Source organism: Aedes aegypti, chromosome 3 (genome assembly GCF_002204515.2).
Source record: "Aedes aegypti strain LVP_AGWG chromosome 3, AaegL5.0 Primary Assembly, whole genome shotgun sequence".
Lineage (NCBI taxonomy): Eukaryota > Metazoa > Arthropoda > Insecta > Diptera > Culicidae > Aedes > Aedes aegypti.
This window is the reverse complement of record NC_035109.1, coordinates 52,001,986-52,017,628: the sequence shown is the minus strand read 5'-3', so window position 1 is coordinate 52,017,628 and position 15,643 is coordinate 52,001,986. Positions and strand designations below refer to the sequence as shown.

Here is a 15,643-nt window from a genome sequence, read left to right as displayed (position 1 = left end):
GAACATCCTTTTTGAAAAGAAGGAGCATAAGTATGGCTGGATGGCAAATGGTTTTATACCAAATTATTTTATGCCAAGTGACCTTTTGCTATATGGGCTCTCCATCGATATATTTTGCCTATATCATTAATGAGATAACACTGAAATAAGGGTGCATCACTATATATGCAAAAATAAACATATAGTCTGTATATTTTATGGGAATGTATTAAAAAAAAGGGTGTATTATAATAATATGCAAAATACTCATGAATAGGGGGATTATGGGCATATTGGACACATTAGGTAAATGCTTATTTTACATAGAATGGAAATATGTTTCTTTGCTCTAAAATAAATCCACCGCTTCCTCTGCTTTGCTTATAAACTAATTTGAAGCTGAGAAAAAAATATAGTAGAATTTCAAAGGACAAATGAAGCAAAGCGTAAACTTTTATACCGTCAAAACGTTCATATACAATACAGATTTCGTACAGTTTATAAAGTTTTGCTGAAATATGCATATTCCCAGAGAGTAAGGGGGTGTCCATTTCGCCCCGTGTGTTCATTATGTCCCTAACCCTCCTACCTACATATTTGTTTTGTCACATCAGACCTTAGCCTGTCACATAAGTGACTCTTCTTCCTCTTTTCTGACGTTACGTTCCTACTGGGACAGAGCCTGCTTCTCAGCTTAGTGTTCTTATGAGCACTTCCACAGTTATTAACTGAGAGCTTACTATGCCAATGACCATTTTTGCATGCGTATATCGTGTGGCAGGTACGAAGATACTCTATGCCCTGGGAAGTCGAGAAAATTTCCAACCCGAAAAGATCCTCGACCGGTGGGATACGAGCTCACGACCCTCATCTTGGTCTTGCTGAATAGCTGCGCGTTTACCGCTACGACAATCTGCGTCCCCACATAAGGTGACTCACGCAAAGCAATAATTAAAAAAAGAAAAAAAAATGGATATTCATATAGCTTTCTGGGGAATGGTGCATTCTGGGGAATGGAATTCTGGGGAATGTTACATTCTGGGGAACGATTTTCTGGGGAATGGTTCATTCTGGGGAACGGAATTCTGGGGAATGGTTTTCGGGGGAATGGTTTTCTGGGGAATGTTATAGAATCTAAAAATGACTATGGAAAGTAAGACGCTGAGATCGATCATTAGGGTACACTTGCTAGTTTCGAAAAATTGTTGAACAGACAAGGAAAGCGACTTTTTTCTTTAAGGATATATGAACGTAATGACCAATAAATACTTTTAACAATAAAAAATGAAATTAACTAGAACTCTTACTAAACAGCCTAACTTTGTTAAGACTTGACAACAATTGACATTTAAGACTCTAATCTTACGTAAAAGACAGGAGTAATCAGAATAGCACTTGAATGACAAATTATTCAAAACCGTTTCGACTAGACAGTATTAGTAATGACACTACTACACTACTATTTCAAACAAGTTCTGATGGAGCTGCTGATTTTCACAATGCTTCCTTCTCTCAGAAGCAAGAGAATGTGGGTACTTTTCAAAAACTACCACGTCACAATACTAATAAAAAAGCAGTGTTCATGTGGGCGCCATTGCCTAGTCCGTCTGAGTATTGGTCCTGGTAGAGGGGAAACTTGGCAAAAGCCAGACCGAGGGTTCAGCCTTGACAAGTTAAGCTGTCAGGCAGCTCCAACTAAACAAAAAAACATACAAAAAAAAAAACCAAAAAAAAAAAGTATTTCTGTATGTGCTTTCCATGATTTTCTGTTGTTCAGATATTAGTTCGAAAATTTCTAAAGGAGTTCATTTAGTGATTATTGCTCAAAAACTGCCTCCATGAGCTTCCCTAGGGAATTTTTCCAAGAATTTTGTTTAGTGTACCTCAAGAATTCAACCTTAATTTTCCCAAGGATAACCACAGACATTAATTTATCCAAAGATTATTGCAGATATCATCTGAAATCCTCAGAAATTTTTCAAGAAAGTTTTATCTAGTGATCGATTTTCTTGAGACATCCACCAAGAAATCCGGTCAAAACGTTTTCTGAAAGCCAATCAATAACTTCTCCAGAAACTTCTAGGGATTTCCTTCAAGATTCTTCCAGATTTCCTCAAGTAAGCCTTGAAACTTTTTTTTAAGGAATTATTCCAGGAATGTCGCCGCTACAAGATTTTTTCGAAAAACATTGGACAGAATTCCTATTGAAATTTATATAGGAATGATCGGAGGAATTATTGAAAAAAATGCTATAGTATTAACCAATGGAAAAATATAGTACACTTTTGTAGATTGCATGGGAATTGTTTGAGATACTTTTTAAAGAATGCTTAATAAAACTGCAGGAGTAATACTTGGATGATTTGCTAGAAAAAATAATAGAAGTTCGAAGAACCCCTCAAGAAATTTGAATTCCTGGAAGGAAACGAGGATGCATTCTTGAAAAAATCCACATGAACAATCGGAGGAATTCTTGAAGCGTTTCTTAAAAAGAAACAACCCTCATGCTATTTTTTAGAACAATCTGGAATAACCCTGTGAGGGTTTCTTTGGAAGAAATTCTTATGATATCTTTGGAAGATCTCCTAGAAAACAACTGCCGAAATCGGTTGAAGGATAAGTGAAAAAATATCTGGAGGAAATTCTAGGATAGTTGTAGGAAAAAATATCAAAGTAATACCTGTGAAAATTACTGGAGGTAGTAGCTTTAGAGTTGTCAAGGATTTCCTGGAGCAAATTCTGGGGCTACTCTTCTATAAAAATTTCGGAGGATTCATACAAAAAGCGTGAGGGGGGATTTCAAAAAAGTTGAAATTTAGCGTGACATAATTTGTGTACCATCCCAGAGATCCCTGTAGGAGACTCTGAAGGTATTCTAAACAAAATAACTATGATAATTCCTGAAGTTTTTCCTCGGGGAATCTAAGACGAATTTCTTGAAGAGCCTGTTGAACCCGTTAAAGTCTCTGGAAGTTTCTTTGGAGCCTGTACACATTTGCATCAGGATTCAAGGCAAGCAACATATTGATTAAAATAAATACTTTAGAGACTTTACATTAAAAATACAGATTTGCATTAAAATAAAGACCAAGTTTATAAAATAGGGTATAGGTCTTTTTGAAGCAATTTTATTAACCAAATTTAACCAAAAGTAGATCAAAATACTTGTCTTTGCAACCAGTGAGATTGTTCTAATTTCTTCATCTATTTCTAGATAACAAATGTATGAATCGTGGGTAGGACAAAATACTTTGACTGTCCTACCCAGGTGTTTTTGTGCGTAGTACATGTCCTACCTGTCCTACCCACTTCCCACGCCACTGCTTGAAACAACGCTATAAGAATTTATGGGATAATTGGTGGAGGATTCGGAAAATTCCCTAAACTTTTCCTCGAGGAACCTGAGAAAAAATTCGTGAAGAACCTGTGAAACAGATTACGCGACTTGTAATAAATACATAATAGGGTGCCGGTACCAATGGTTGTAATGTACCGTAATTCGGGGGTAAATTGATCCCTATTTTATAACTTTTTGTTTTGTTATCCTTCAGAATTCAAATATTGTCAATCAAATTTCGGCAAAACCAGTACTCCATTGAAATAATGTTTAACATATCCTCAAAATAGTTTTTATATCAAAACATCAAAATGACACATTGGGGCGAAATTGATCATCACATCACAAAGATTTTAGAATTAAAAATTTCTCTGTCTACTAAATTTTGGTCTCCTAAATCTGAAAATGATGTCAAAATTCGTATAAATCGAGCATTTGATCCGTTTATTGCAAAATTAAACTTTGAAAATCTACCGAATACGCCTAAATGTAGGCAATTTACCTTGAAAAAAGCACATTATTCGAAATCAAACGGGTTTATATGCAAAAAAAAACTATATTTGCTATACTGTATGATATCAAAAATAAGTTCAGAAGCTCATACTTAATCTTACACAACATTTCAAACACTCAATGTTAACATGTAGGCATTGCACAAGTGAATTGTTTGGCACAGACATTTCCAACTGTATTGCTTCACCTTAAAAAACTGTGAATATTCCTATGCAAAACTTACCCTAATAAAAACGAAATAGTTCAAAATTATAATAAGACATCTTTAAACTAGAGAACACAGAATGTCTTTTGTGCCAATGAAACCTTCAGCATCCTTGGAAGGAAATGTTTTTTGATACCGACCTGATCAAATTCGCCTCAGTGATCAATTTGCCCCCGGATTACGGTACCAGTAGATTGGACTATGGAATAAAAAGTTTACTTTTCGATAAAAACGGCATGTGTTATTTTTGGCGGAAAGATCGCCTCTAGTTTAGTCGATTTGCCAAATGTCAGCTTTTTATTCTATCAAAAAGTCATATAAATAATTAAGTTTACGCAAAAAATTTGCTTCCTTGCACCAATAGTTGCCGTCGTGTACCAGTAGTGGATCAACGGATGGAAGCAGTTTTTAAAATGAAGAAAAGTCCCAGAGAAGATCTTTACGCTTCATTCGAAAGATATTAGTTGCTGTTCCGAGGGAAAAATGTTAAACCTATGCAAAAATTTACCATTTTGTTTAAAAATCCTTGTACCATTCCCGAACGTTTAATACTAGCGCAACTACTGGAACGCGTGTACCAATAGTGGCTCAAGCGATTTTATGCTAAAAATAATAGTTTTATCACTCTTTTTTATATTTTTCCCATACAGTAGAGGTTGAAATCTTTCTGTTGACGCCAAAAGATCTCTGTTAAGGCTTTTCATTATTTTGTTATGATTTTTTATAGCTTAGGTAGTCCACTAATGGCACTGGCACCCTAGTACTAAATTCGGTTTTACATCTTCTTATGTATGTAGGGTCAAAATCTGTTAACGAATTTATTCGAAAACTTCGAGAATTTCCTTGTAAGAACTGTAGAAATCTTTGAAGGAGCTGTTAAAGTAACAAAAGAAATTATTTGAGATGGTTTTGTTGGATTTCCTGGATAAAATTCTGAATATATATTTCATTAATTATTCCTTGACAAATTTCTGGAGGAATTCCTAGAAGAGTTTTTGGGAAGTCCCTAGACGAATTTCTGGAAAGATTTCTGAAGAAGCACCTGAAGAGTTCCTGAAGCTTTTTTTCTCGAGGAATCTGAAAAGGAGTTCCTGGAGAATAATCGCGTAAAAGCCTTCGAAGGTTTCTCTGGAGCCTCCACTAGGTTCCAATGCAAGCATAATAAGAAAAAAAGAAACTTATGAGATGTTTTTGATCTAGACCTAGGAGACCTTCCGTTAACATACTTTTTAGAGACTTGCATAAAAATAGAGATCAAATCTCTAGAGGTCCGCTACCAGTCCTGCCAAACCCCCACGAAACCCACCTGCTTGTGGATGCAGCTTGCCAGCATATCGTGCAGCATGACTCCGTTGCTGCCGACGGAGTCGAAAATGGTCTGCGAGAACTGGTCCTCCTTGCGGCAGGAGCGGCAAATCCTGCTGAAATCGTAATCGCTGCCGGGATCCATTTTGTTTTAAGGGGGGCGCCGCCACCAGTCAACCAACAAAGATCCAGGAACAATATTTTCACTACCCTTTGGTTGTACCGTTCGTTCACGTTAAATCCATACTTTAAACTCAGATCTCGCAGTGGTTGAACTTTAGAGCACTTTTCCGCTGCAGAATGGCTTCATAATTTGCACAATTTCTGAAGGAAAAACTATTTGCAAACACTTTCCACTTTACAGACGGATTTTCACCACAGTTTCAGCTCGGAAAGTTTTGACGTTTTTGACGCGGCTTGGTTTTTGCCAAGATTTCTTTAAGGGAGGTTCAGCAATCTAAGCAGTCAGTGGGTGCGAGGTGAGGTCAGCTGTGGGGGAGATGGAAGTGACAGGTGGCGAGAGCTGGCTAGCTGGCGGGTTTGTGTACACTGTTTTTCACTCTATGGTTTCTATGGCGTTGTTAAGGATTGTTTACTGCAAGAAACATAAATACAGTGGAGCGAAAATTTTCTCCTGCATCCATGAAGTTTTTGATCACGACTCGAACTGTCGTCATTAATGTAATGTTCCAGTATTATGAATCGCAGAAGAAGATGTTCTGATAAAGAACCATTTATTTTCAGATTCGGAAAGACAAAGCATGGACTGTTCAGTGCTACCACAAACTTGAAAAGATGATGAGGAAATACCTGTGATGTGTACCCCGTGAGAGTGGAAAAAAACATTCTATTCCTGCTTTGTGACGCCCTGCACCTGATATCCCTAAATCACAAAAACGAAATCGGTGAAATTAAACCAATATCAAGACAAATAAGTCAAAGTAAGTGCTTGAACAGCGATCTTTGTCGAAGAATATGTTTATGGTATGTTTTTGTTTGCGGTATGTTGTTTCTACGTACCGTTAGTTCACAATCAAAACAAACTTGCCTGCTGTCATTTGGTATTTCAAAATGGCGGAACGGGAAATCTGACACATTGGGGTACCTCCCTTCTAGATACCTTGGTTTTTGCTTTGTCGCACCCCCAGTGGAAAATCGATGCGCACGGAAAGAGGGCCATGCACAGTAAAAAATATTGAGGCTTATAATATTCCCACACACTGAGAACAGCGTTGCAGTTGAAAATACTATATACTGCTTCGCGACTAAAAATGGGTGAACCAACGTGCGAAGTTCGATTTTTGACCAACTTCGCCGCGTCGCAACTCGATTCTCAATAGTGCGCATAATGAACACGGCGGAGGGCATAGATGCGCTCTATAGCAAAGCGACTCGCGACGCGGCGAAGTTGGTCAAAAATCGAACTTCGAACGTTGGTTTACCCATTTTTAGTCGCGAAGCAGTATATTTATTAGAAGGTTAAATTAAATACACAACGCCACTTGATTTGTGCAGACTAAATTTGCACTTATTTCAAATATTTTATGCATTCAATTTTACCATAGCACCATTTCGACAGTAAAAATTACTATATCATGGTTAAAAACTCGCAGCAGGCTAGAATCGAACCGAGGATCTTGCGATTGTCAAGCGCGAACGCTTACCGCTCGATGCGGTTGGATCAAGAGGGAACAAAACGCAAATAAAAAGCCTTCTTGATAGCTCAATCATGATTGGAATACTAAATTTAAAAACTTGTTCATATTTCTCATTACTTCAACTCTTGTTTCAGTGCATAAATCAAAAGCTCTCGCATAACTTGTGATCTCGCCCTAAAAGCCATTGGTAACCGAGTGTGAAATTAAAGCTGCGGCCACAATGGTCCGTTGGCGTCGACTTCACCGTCAGCTTTAACTGACAGCTAAGTTTAAAGTAATGATATTCAATGCAGCACCCCACAATGATGCGTTGCGTCTAACGCACGCATGTACTAAAAACGCTGACGCTGTGCTAAACTTTGAAAATCTTCAAAGTTGACGCAGCAGCCAACGCGTGACGGAAGATTCAAAACAAAAAAAATGGCAAAACTTTGGATTCCGCTAGAAATGCAGTCAACATCACACAAAAGTTCAACTCCGAGGAAAAATTGATCACAACTTGATGTAGATAAACAAGACTACGATGAGAATGACGCAATTCAACAATAATAACAACGCACGGCGCAACGCAGTATTGTGCGCATGTGTTGCATTAACGCATCCGTCAACGTTTTTAGTACATTGACGGATGCGTTAACGCTGAAGTCGAAGTCGAAGTTGACGGACCATTGTGGCCCCCGCTTAACCTGTAAATTAATAGACCAGGATGAAAAATATCACCACAGGAAGATAGAGCAAGATCTTCTCTTCATCGTAGCATTGTTATATTAACTTTAAATTCATTCGTTTGCTCGGTAACAACCAGGGTGGGTGTACGGCTGTCAACTACGAACAAAGCTCGCCTAACTATAATCGCTCACGCGGGTCGGCCCAAACAGCACAGGTTGAAAACGCGGGCCAAGCCAAGCAGCAAACACTAATGCTTATCAGCACTCAGCCACCAGGATATCTAGCAGCGTTGTGAGCTACACTAACACCACATGTACATCCTTCGCAACCACACATCGTTTTCCCAGGTCCGTCCCACTTGAGCTCAGATTGGGTACCACTTCTAGTTCTGCATTTGGTCCCTCGATAGTGCAAAAGGTACCCAAGTTTGACAGATCGCAGTACACTTTTCACGGCATTCTAGATTATCTTATGAGCCATAAAATTTTAAGCAACTGCAATGGACATGGAGGTCTTTAATGTGTCTTTGGTGTAGCTCTTTGTTTCTAAACAAATGGATGGTCCAGGATGAAAACTATCTCCACTGTTAAATAACGTGTAAATCTATTCGTTTGCTTGGTAACAACACTCGGTTATCCATGGCTTTTAGAGCGAGATCACAGGTTATGTAAGTAGAGCGGTCAAGTACAATTTGTTGCTTATTACCAAAGTAATTTTGACAGCTGATTCAGAATAATTGCGGAATAATGGAGCAACACATTTTTCCGTACGGAATAGTGACAGCTCCATTTGATTTGTACGGCAGGCGTTACCAACACACTTAAATTATTTCACCGACCTCAGTAAAACTTTTCGCCGAGAACCCAACAGCTGAGAATTCGGTAATTTTCAACGCCGAATCTCGGTACTTATTTTACCGAGATTTCGGCAATCAGATTTTTTTGCCGAGATCTCGGCGAACGTTACCGAGATTCGGTAAACGTTTACCGATATTTCGGTAAAATTATTATCGAGAATCGTCAAATTATTACCGAGATATCAGCTGTTGGGTTCTCGACGAAACCGTTTAAGTGTGAATGTTACGAAATCAGCTCTACTTGTCAACTGGATACAGCTCAAGTAGTTTCGATAGCTGAAGTATTTCTTGGTCATTACTTGTCCTATCCTTTTGCACAGTACACGGAGAAATATTTTAACCTAATTTTTGAGTTTACTTTACCCAAAATTAAGTATATCGATTATAGTTTCAACCCAAAATCTCTCGGTTTTCTCTTTCTCCCACACGAATGTTGTCAAAAATAGAGAGAGCTGCATCTACCCAATGGGAGTACTTTGGCCCAATAAGCCAAATTTGGGTAAATGCCACTTTTCTTATGTTTGGGTCGAAAGAACTCAATTTTGCGTTAAATCAACCCAAAATTGAGTATATTTTTCTAATGGAATTAAAGCCAAACTACCTAGTGGGGACCTTGGAAATTTAGCCAAAATTGAGTTATTGGGCTAAACTACGGAATTGCGTGGAAACAACCCAAAATTGAGTTGAATTCCGTCTCCGTGTGTGTTTTTGCCCTAAACTTAAGCGTTTGATACTGAAATTGGGACGGGGCTTTAGGACCCTATTCGCGAACCACCGTGTGGTGCAAATCGAAATCGCGGATAGGATATTTTCGTGGACGCTATTCGAAACTGTACGGTACTTCCATATTATTTTCAATGGTTGTTCCGCATGAAAAAATGCGAATGAGTGTAAACGTCAAAATCAGAAAACAAACTCTCAAAAGTGGATGCAAAAATTTCAATTCGTGTTAATTTATATTTTTTTCCTATTAAAACAATCAAATTTAGCCTAATTAAAGTTCTAAAGTAAATGTGAATGTGTTGTGATTATGAAAAAGTTAAATCCATTGATTGGTGCTACCGTTTGCTCGTGAAAAATCGATAGACGCCACCGCAGTGCAGTTTTCCAGACGCCACCCTCGCCCCGCAGCACCTACTCCGGATCATCCTTCAAACATGGAAGTGATGGACATGAGCTGCGACTACGATCTGAGCGTAATCTGCCGATCCTGCCGGAAGGAGCACCCCCATCTGCAGCCCATCTTCGACAACATGCAGGGGAATGGTGTTCTGCTGCAGGAAATGATGTCCAACTGTACGCAGCTGCAGATCTACTGCAACGACGGGATGCCCCAGAATTTGTGTCCTCCGTGCGTCACGGACATCCATACGGCTTATGGGCTGCTCAAGCGGTCCGAGCAGAGCGACCGGCTGCTCCGGGAGTACCTGTCTCGGAGGAAAATGGATGGTTCCGGCATGGAGAGTGTCGTCAAGGTGGAAGTGTTCGAAATTAAGCCGGAAATATCGCTAGTGGACGCGGATCCACTGATAGGGGAGAAGTGCTTTGCCGTGGCGCTGGGCGATGGCATCCGGGATGCGGGATCCGACGATGGCGAGGGGTTGATTGAAGCCCTGGACGATGATGGGGATGATGATGATGATGCCATTCAGACGGAGCTCGGAGATAACAATGATCGCGACAGCGACGTCGATTACGAGGTGGGTTTCAATTAATAAATAAGTATATAACATACGTACACGAATTACGGAACACATCGTTTGTAACATTCCCACTGGTTCTTCCGTGAGAAAACCTCACATGAGTCCTACAGGATGACAGAGCTTGGTCCTTAAGTCAATACCGTTATTAAAATGATAATTTAATGCACGTGTTATTAAGCTCATGGCTGGTAGCAACTGAGTTTCTTAAAATATGAACATTAGACCTCATGTTTGAAAAAAGACCGAAAAACTGAGTTTCTTAAAATATGAACATTAGACCTCATGTTTGAAAAAAGACCGAAAAGAGACCAAACAGAAGCCAAGACCAGAAGATATAAGTTTTCGAGTTTTTTTCTGCCGTGAATCGCAGAAGTTAGTCCCATCTGCATTTTCGTCAAAATTGAGTTAAGGTCGGTTGTCAACATGTCTTCGAATGCTCTTTCAGCTGCACTAATGAGATGTTATGATTTGTTCGGAAAAATTAGGAAAAAAAAGCAAGTCAAATTGTCCCATAATGAAAAGTAACCGCATATCAGTCCCACTACAGATTTCGTGTCACAAAAAAAAATGAATGGTATTTTGATCATCTTTATATTTTTCTCGGAAGGACATCGTAGTAAAAAGCAAACTCTGAAAGTTTCATTATGATTTGAACATGATCAAATCCTCTGGAAAATTTTGAATATTCGTATGGAAAACTGTTGTAGTGGAAACGGAAATGGTCAGAGTAGGCTGCTAATGTTTAATGTCAGTAATTTTATTAGGAAATATATCTCATTCATGTTTGTTCGTTCATTCTAACCAGACGTGTTTTAATCACTGCTAGTCACTCTTTACAAGAGGTTATAGGCCCAGAGTAACGGTTAGAAATGGCGAATTAGAACTTCGGAATCGAGCCATTGATCGGCAGAGAAAATTGGACAACTTGGAAATTTGCCGTCAAAACTTATCTCCAAGTGGAAGACCTGTGGCAAGCCGTTGAACCAAATAAGAAAGCGGATGGAACGTTGGAAGCGGTTGACCCTGTGAAGGATCTGAAGGCAAAAGGGAAGATTGTTCTGTTCTTAAAACCGGAGAATTATTACCATGTCCGTGAAGCCAAGACAGCTCGGGAAGCTTGGACGAAGCTCAACGACGCGTTCGAGGAAACTGGCCTGACGCGAGAAGTTGCTCTGCTTTACAAGCTCATTCGGACCGATCTGGAATCTTGCGGAACTATGGAAGCCTACGCCAACAAGATGATTTCAACGTGCCATCAATTGAACGAGATTGGATTTCCGATCCCGGAACGTTTCGTAGGGGTTCTTCTGCTGGCTGGCCTACCCGAGAGGTATCAACCAATGGTGATGGCTCTAAAGAACTCGGGAGCGGCTATAACTGGAGATTCCGTCAAGACGATTTTACTGCAAGAAGAATCAATGCCAAGTGAAAAAACGGCGTTCGTAGCGAAGGGAAAATTCAAGCCGAGGCCGGAAGTTTTCCATAGTAACGTGAAAAACAAGAAAAATTCGTCGCAGTCCAAGGGTCCACAGTGTCGGAAGTGCAGCAAGTTCGGCCACATAGCGAAGTTTTGTCCGGATAATCAAGCCAATAAGAAAGCAGATGCCTTCTGCACTGTTTTGTCGACGATTCAAGGTCAGGGCAAGAACCAGTGGTATTTGGACTCAGGTGCAACCAGACACATGACCCGGGACCTGGAGTTGCTGCAAGACGTGCGAACAAGGAAACGATGAAAATCAAAGCGTGTGGTACTGCTACCCTTCATCCAGTATGTCAGGATAGTGACGATGGAATTTCAGTTCATGACGTGCAGTACATTCCGGATCTGTCCACAAACCTTCTGTCGGTGGTTGAGATTGTCAAAAAAGGCTACAAGGTGGTGTTCCAATCGAGTGGATGTGAAATCTTCAACATGGAAGGTAAGCTAGTGGCAACCGGAATAATCGAGAATGACTTGTTCAAGCTGGCGCAGTCGGAAGCAGCTGGTAAAGTAATGTTGAGTTCCGCTTGTGCATCGCTAGAAACTTGGCATAAGCGGATGGGGCATCTCAACTACAACAGTGTGAAGAAACTGGCTGACGGTGTGGCGTGTGGAATGCGAATTTCAAATGAGAACCATGGCGATTGTACCGTGTGTCCAATGGGGAAGCAGACACGAATTCCATTCAGCAAGAGCGGATCAAGAGCAGAAGAGCTACTAGAAGTGATCCATTCGGACGTAGCGGGACCAATGGAGGTACCATCACCGTCAGGAAGCCGTTATTATGTGTCCTTTATTGATGATCGATCCCGCCGGATGTTCGTGTATTTTTTGAAGACCAAATCTGAAGAAGAGATCCTTGCTCGGTTCAAGGAATTCCACGCTCAGGCGGAGCGTCAGTGCAGTCGGGAGATCAAGATCTTGAGGACAGATAATGGTAAGGAGTATATGAATAAAGGATTTCAAAGCTTCTTGAGACAGATGGGAATACGACATCAAACCACCAACGATTATACCCCGGAACAAAATGGTCTGGCGGAGCGTGCAAATAGGACGATTGCTGAGCGGGCACGCTGTATGTTATTTGAAGCTAACCTTCCAAAATCGTTCTGGGCGGAGGCAACGGCAGCTGCGGTGTACCTCGTTAACCGCTCTCCCACTCGCGGTCATGGATTGACTCCAGAAGAGGTCTGGAGCGGAAGGAAGCCCGATATCTCTCATGTCAGGGTATTTGGAACGAAGGCTATGGTGCAAGTGCCCAAACAAAAGCGACGGAAGTGGGATCCGAAATCAAAACCTTGTGTATTGACCGGATTTGAGGAGGAGACGAAAGGCTACCGTTTATACGATCCAAATACGAAGTGCTTCCTGAAGAGTCGAGAAGTGTGTTTCATCGACGAGTGCACAAGTAAGTGTGCTCTACCAACCAGACAGCCACGAACGGTGATTCCAGTGGACTTCGAAAGCGTTCCAACCACAGTTTCAAGTGATCCTTTAGTTCCAGAAGTTGAGGAAGCTGTGCACGAATCCGACGAAGAGGTCACTGAAGATGAAGACATCAGCAATACCTCTACAGACACCGTAGTTGACGTGACAGAACTCCCATCGCGACATTTTTCAAATCTACCCCGGCGGAGCGAAAGAAAGCGTACAGTTCCGAAGAAGTACTTGGATTTTCATCTAGCAAGCAAGAGTCTTCCCGTAAGTATTAATTCCCAGGACAGACCAGATCAAGAGTCAGACGAATCAAGTGACTTCGAAGGCTTCAATAATGAAGGCAGCGATCTCGATCCTGACCAGTGCTTGGCTTTGAACTCCAATCGTTGGAAAACAGCAAATGATGGGAACAATGATCCGAAAAATTACAGGGAGGCGATGGCTTCGCCTTACGCCGAAAACTGGAGAGAAGCGATGGCTGAAGAAATGGAGTCGATTCACACCAATAAAACATGGACATTGGTTGATCTCCCTCCAGGGCGGAAGGCTGTTGGAAGCAAGTGGGTGTACAAAATCAAGCGACACATCAACGGTGAGATTGTACGATTCAAGGCCCGCTTAGTTGCCCAAGGATATAGTCAACAATACGGAGCAGACTACGACGAAGTATTTGCTCCAGTGGGACAGCAAACCACTTTTCGGACGCTAATGGCAGTCGCTGCGAAGAAAAACATGACTGTGAAGCAATATGATATCAAGACCGCATTTCTGTATGGCGAACTTGAGGAGGAGATATATATGCGGCAGCCATGTGGATTTGAACAGAAGGGAAGCGAAAACAAGGTGTGTCGGTTACGTCGGAGCTTGTATGGTCTGAAGCAAGCGGCTAGAGCGTGGAATCAGAGACTACACGAAGAACTAGAACGGCAGCAATTTCAGCGATGTCTGTCCGATCCGTGCTTGTACCGGAAGCAGCTCAAAGACCGATGGTGTTACGTGCTTGTATATGTTGACGACCTGGTTGTGGTGAGCGAAGATCCGAAGATGATCGAAGCGCTTGTCATAAACCTGAAGAAATCATTTCACATCAGCGAACTGGGTGATATCCGATATTACCTTGGAATGGAAATCGAAAAGGATCGTCATGGTGATTACTTCTTGAGTCAGCGAAAGTACATTCGAGAGGTGATCGAAACAAGTGGTTTGATAGATGCCAAAGTTTCGAAGACTCCCTTGGATCCCGGATATGTCAAGAACGTAAGCGACGGAACCCCTTTAGCAAGCAACAGCGAATATCAGAAGTTAATCGGCAAAGTTTTGTACATAGCTGTGAACACTAGGCCCGACATTTCGACAGCTGTATCCATCCTGAGCAGGAAAACAAATCGTCCAACGCAAGAGGATTGGAATGAGCTTAAACGTGTAGTACGGTATCTGAAGGGGACAATCAACTATCGACTTCGACTGAGCAAAATAGGGGAGACCGGGACCATCATCGGTTATTCGGATGCAGACTGGGCAGAAAATCGAGATGACCGGAAATCGCATAGTGGGTTCGCGTTCAAGGTGAATGGAGGAACGGTAGGCTGGGCATGCCGCAAACAAACTTGTGTAGCTTTATCAACAGCGGAGGCAGAGTTTATCGCATTAGCTGAGGCGGCACAGGAAGCTGTATGGTTGAAACTCCTACTGCAAGAGCTGAATGATGGACAGCGAGTAGTCATTAATGAAGATAACCAAAGTTGTCTGAAAATTATAGAAGGAGAGAAACTAAAGAGGAAAATGAAGCACATTGCAACAAAGTTCCACTTTACAAAAGATCTAATTCAAAAACAAGAAATGGAGTGTGTCTACTGCTCATCTGAAGACATGGTAGCGGATTTATTGACAAAACCATTGCAGCGCGTTAGATTGGAGAAATTGGTCAAGATGATAGGACTAGCTAATGCCGTTTAGGAGGAGTGTTGTAGTGGAAACGGAAATGGTCAGAGTAGGCTGCTAATGTTTAATGTCAGTAATTTTATTAGGAAATATACCTCATTCACGTTTGTTCGTTCATTCTAACCAGACGTGTTTTAATCACTGCTAGTCACTCTTTACAAGAAAAACGAATTTGGAAACTTCACAGCCCATTGTCTCAATGCCTACTTTTTACAGATGGGACTGACTTGCGATTCACGGCATTTTTTTTCTTCAAATAATTCGTCCCTACATTTCTCTTATGCCTAACTTTCTAACTGTATTGAAAATTCCTCGTAATATAACGACAAAAATTACTGTTCAAAGTACTGTATGCATGGTCTTCTCAAGCAATGTAGAAAAAATATAATCCAGGTATTTGTCCAAAGTTTTTTTTTAGATATTGCTCTGAAGATTTCTTCAGGAGTTCATATAATGTTTTTCACGGATTCCCTAAGGAATTTCTCCAAAAAATCGGATTTTTTTTTTAAAGGTTCTCCCAGCAATTACTCCAAAGAATGCATCACTAATATCGTTAACAA

At 40.8% G+C, this 15,643-nt stretch overlaps 2 protein-coding genes across 4 annotated transcripts in view; one reads left to right on the top strand and one right to left on the bottom strand.

Moving 5' to 3' along the window:
* Positions 1–5,743, bottom strand: part of LOC5573973 (zinc finger protein 420) — a 30,664-nt gene extending 24,921 nt beyond the window's left edge. The window contains exon 1 of one of the 2 annotated variants that reach the window (XM_021848748.1): positions 5,341–5,743. In XM_021848748.1, coding sequence (XP_021704440.1) covers positions 5,341–5,484 — 144 coding nt within the window. In that variant the 5' untranslated portion in view covers positions 5,485–5,743. The remainder of the gene's footprint in view (positions 1–5,340) is intronic. The other variant, XM_021848749.1, reaches the window with a different exon arrangement.
* Positions 5,744–9,408: 3,665 nt separating this feature from the next.
* LOC5573971 (zinc finger protein 420) overlaps positions 9,409–15,643 on the top strand; it is a 29,543-nt gene continuing 23,308 nt past the window's right edge. For both annotated transcript variants that reach the window (XM_021848869.1, XM_021848868.1), the window contains exon 1: positions 9,409–10,222. In XM_021848869.1, the coding sequence (XP_021704561.1) occupies positions 9,680–10,222 (543 nt within the window). In that variant the 5' untranslated portion in view covers positions 9,409–9,679. The remainder of the gene's footprint in view (positions 10,223–15,643) is intronic.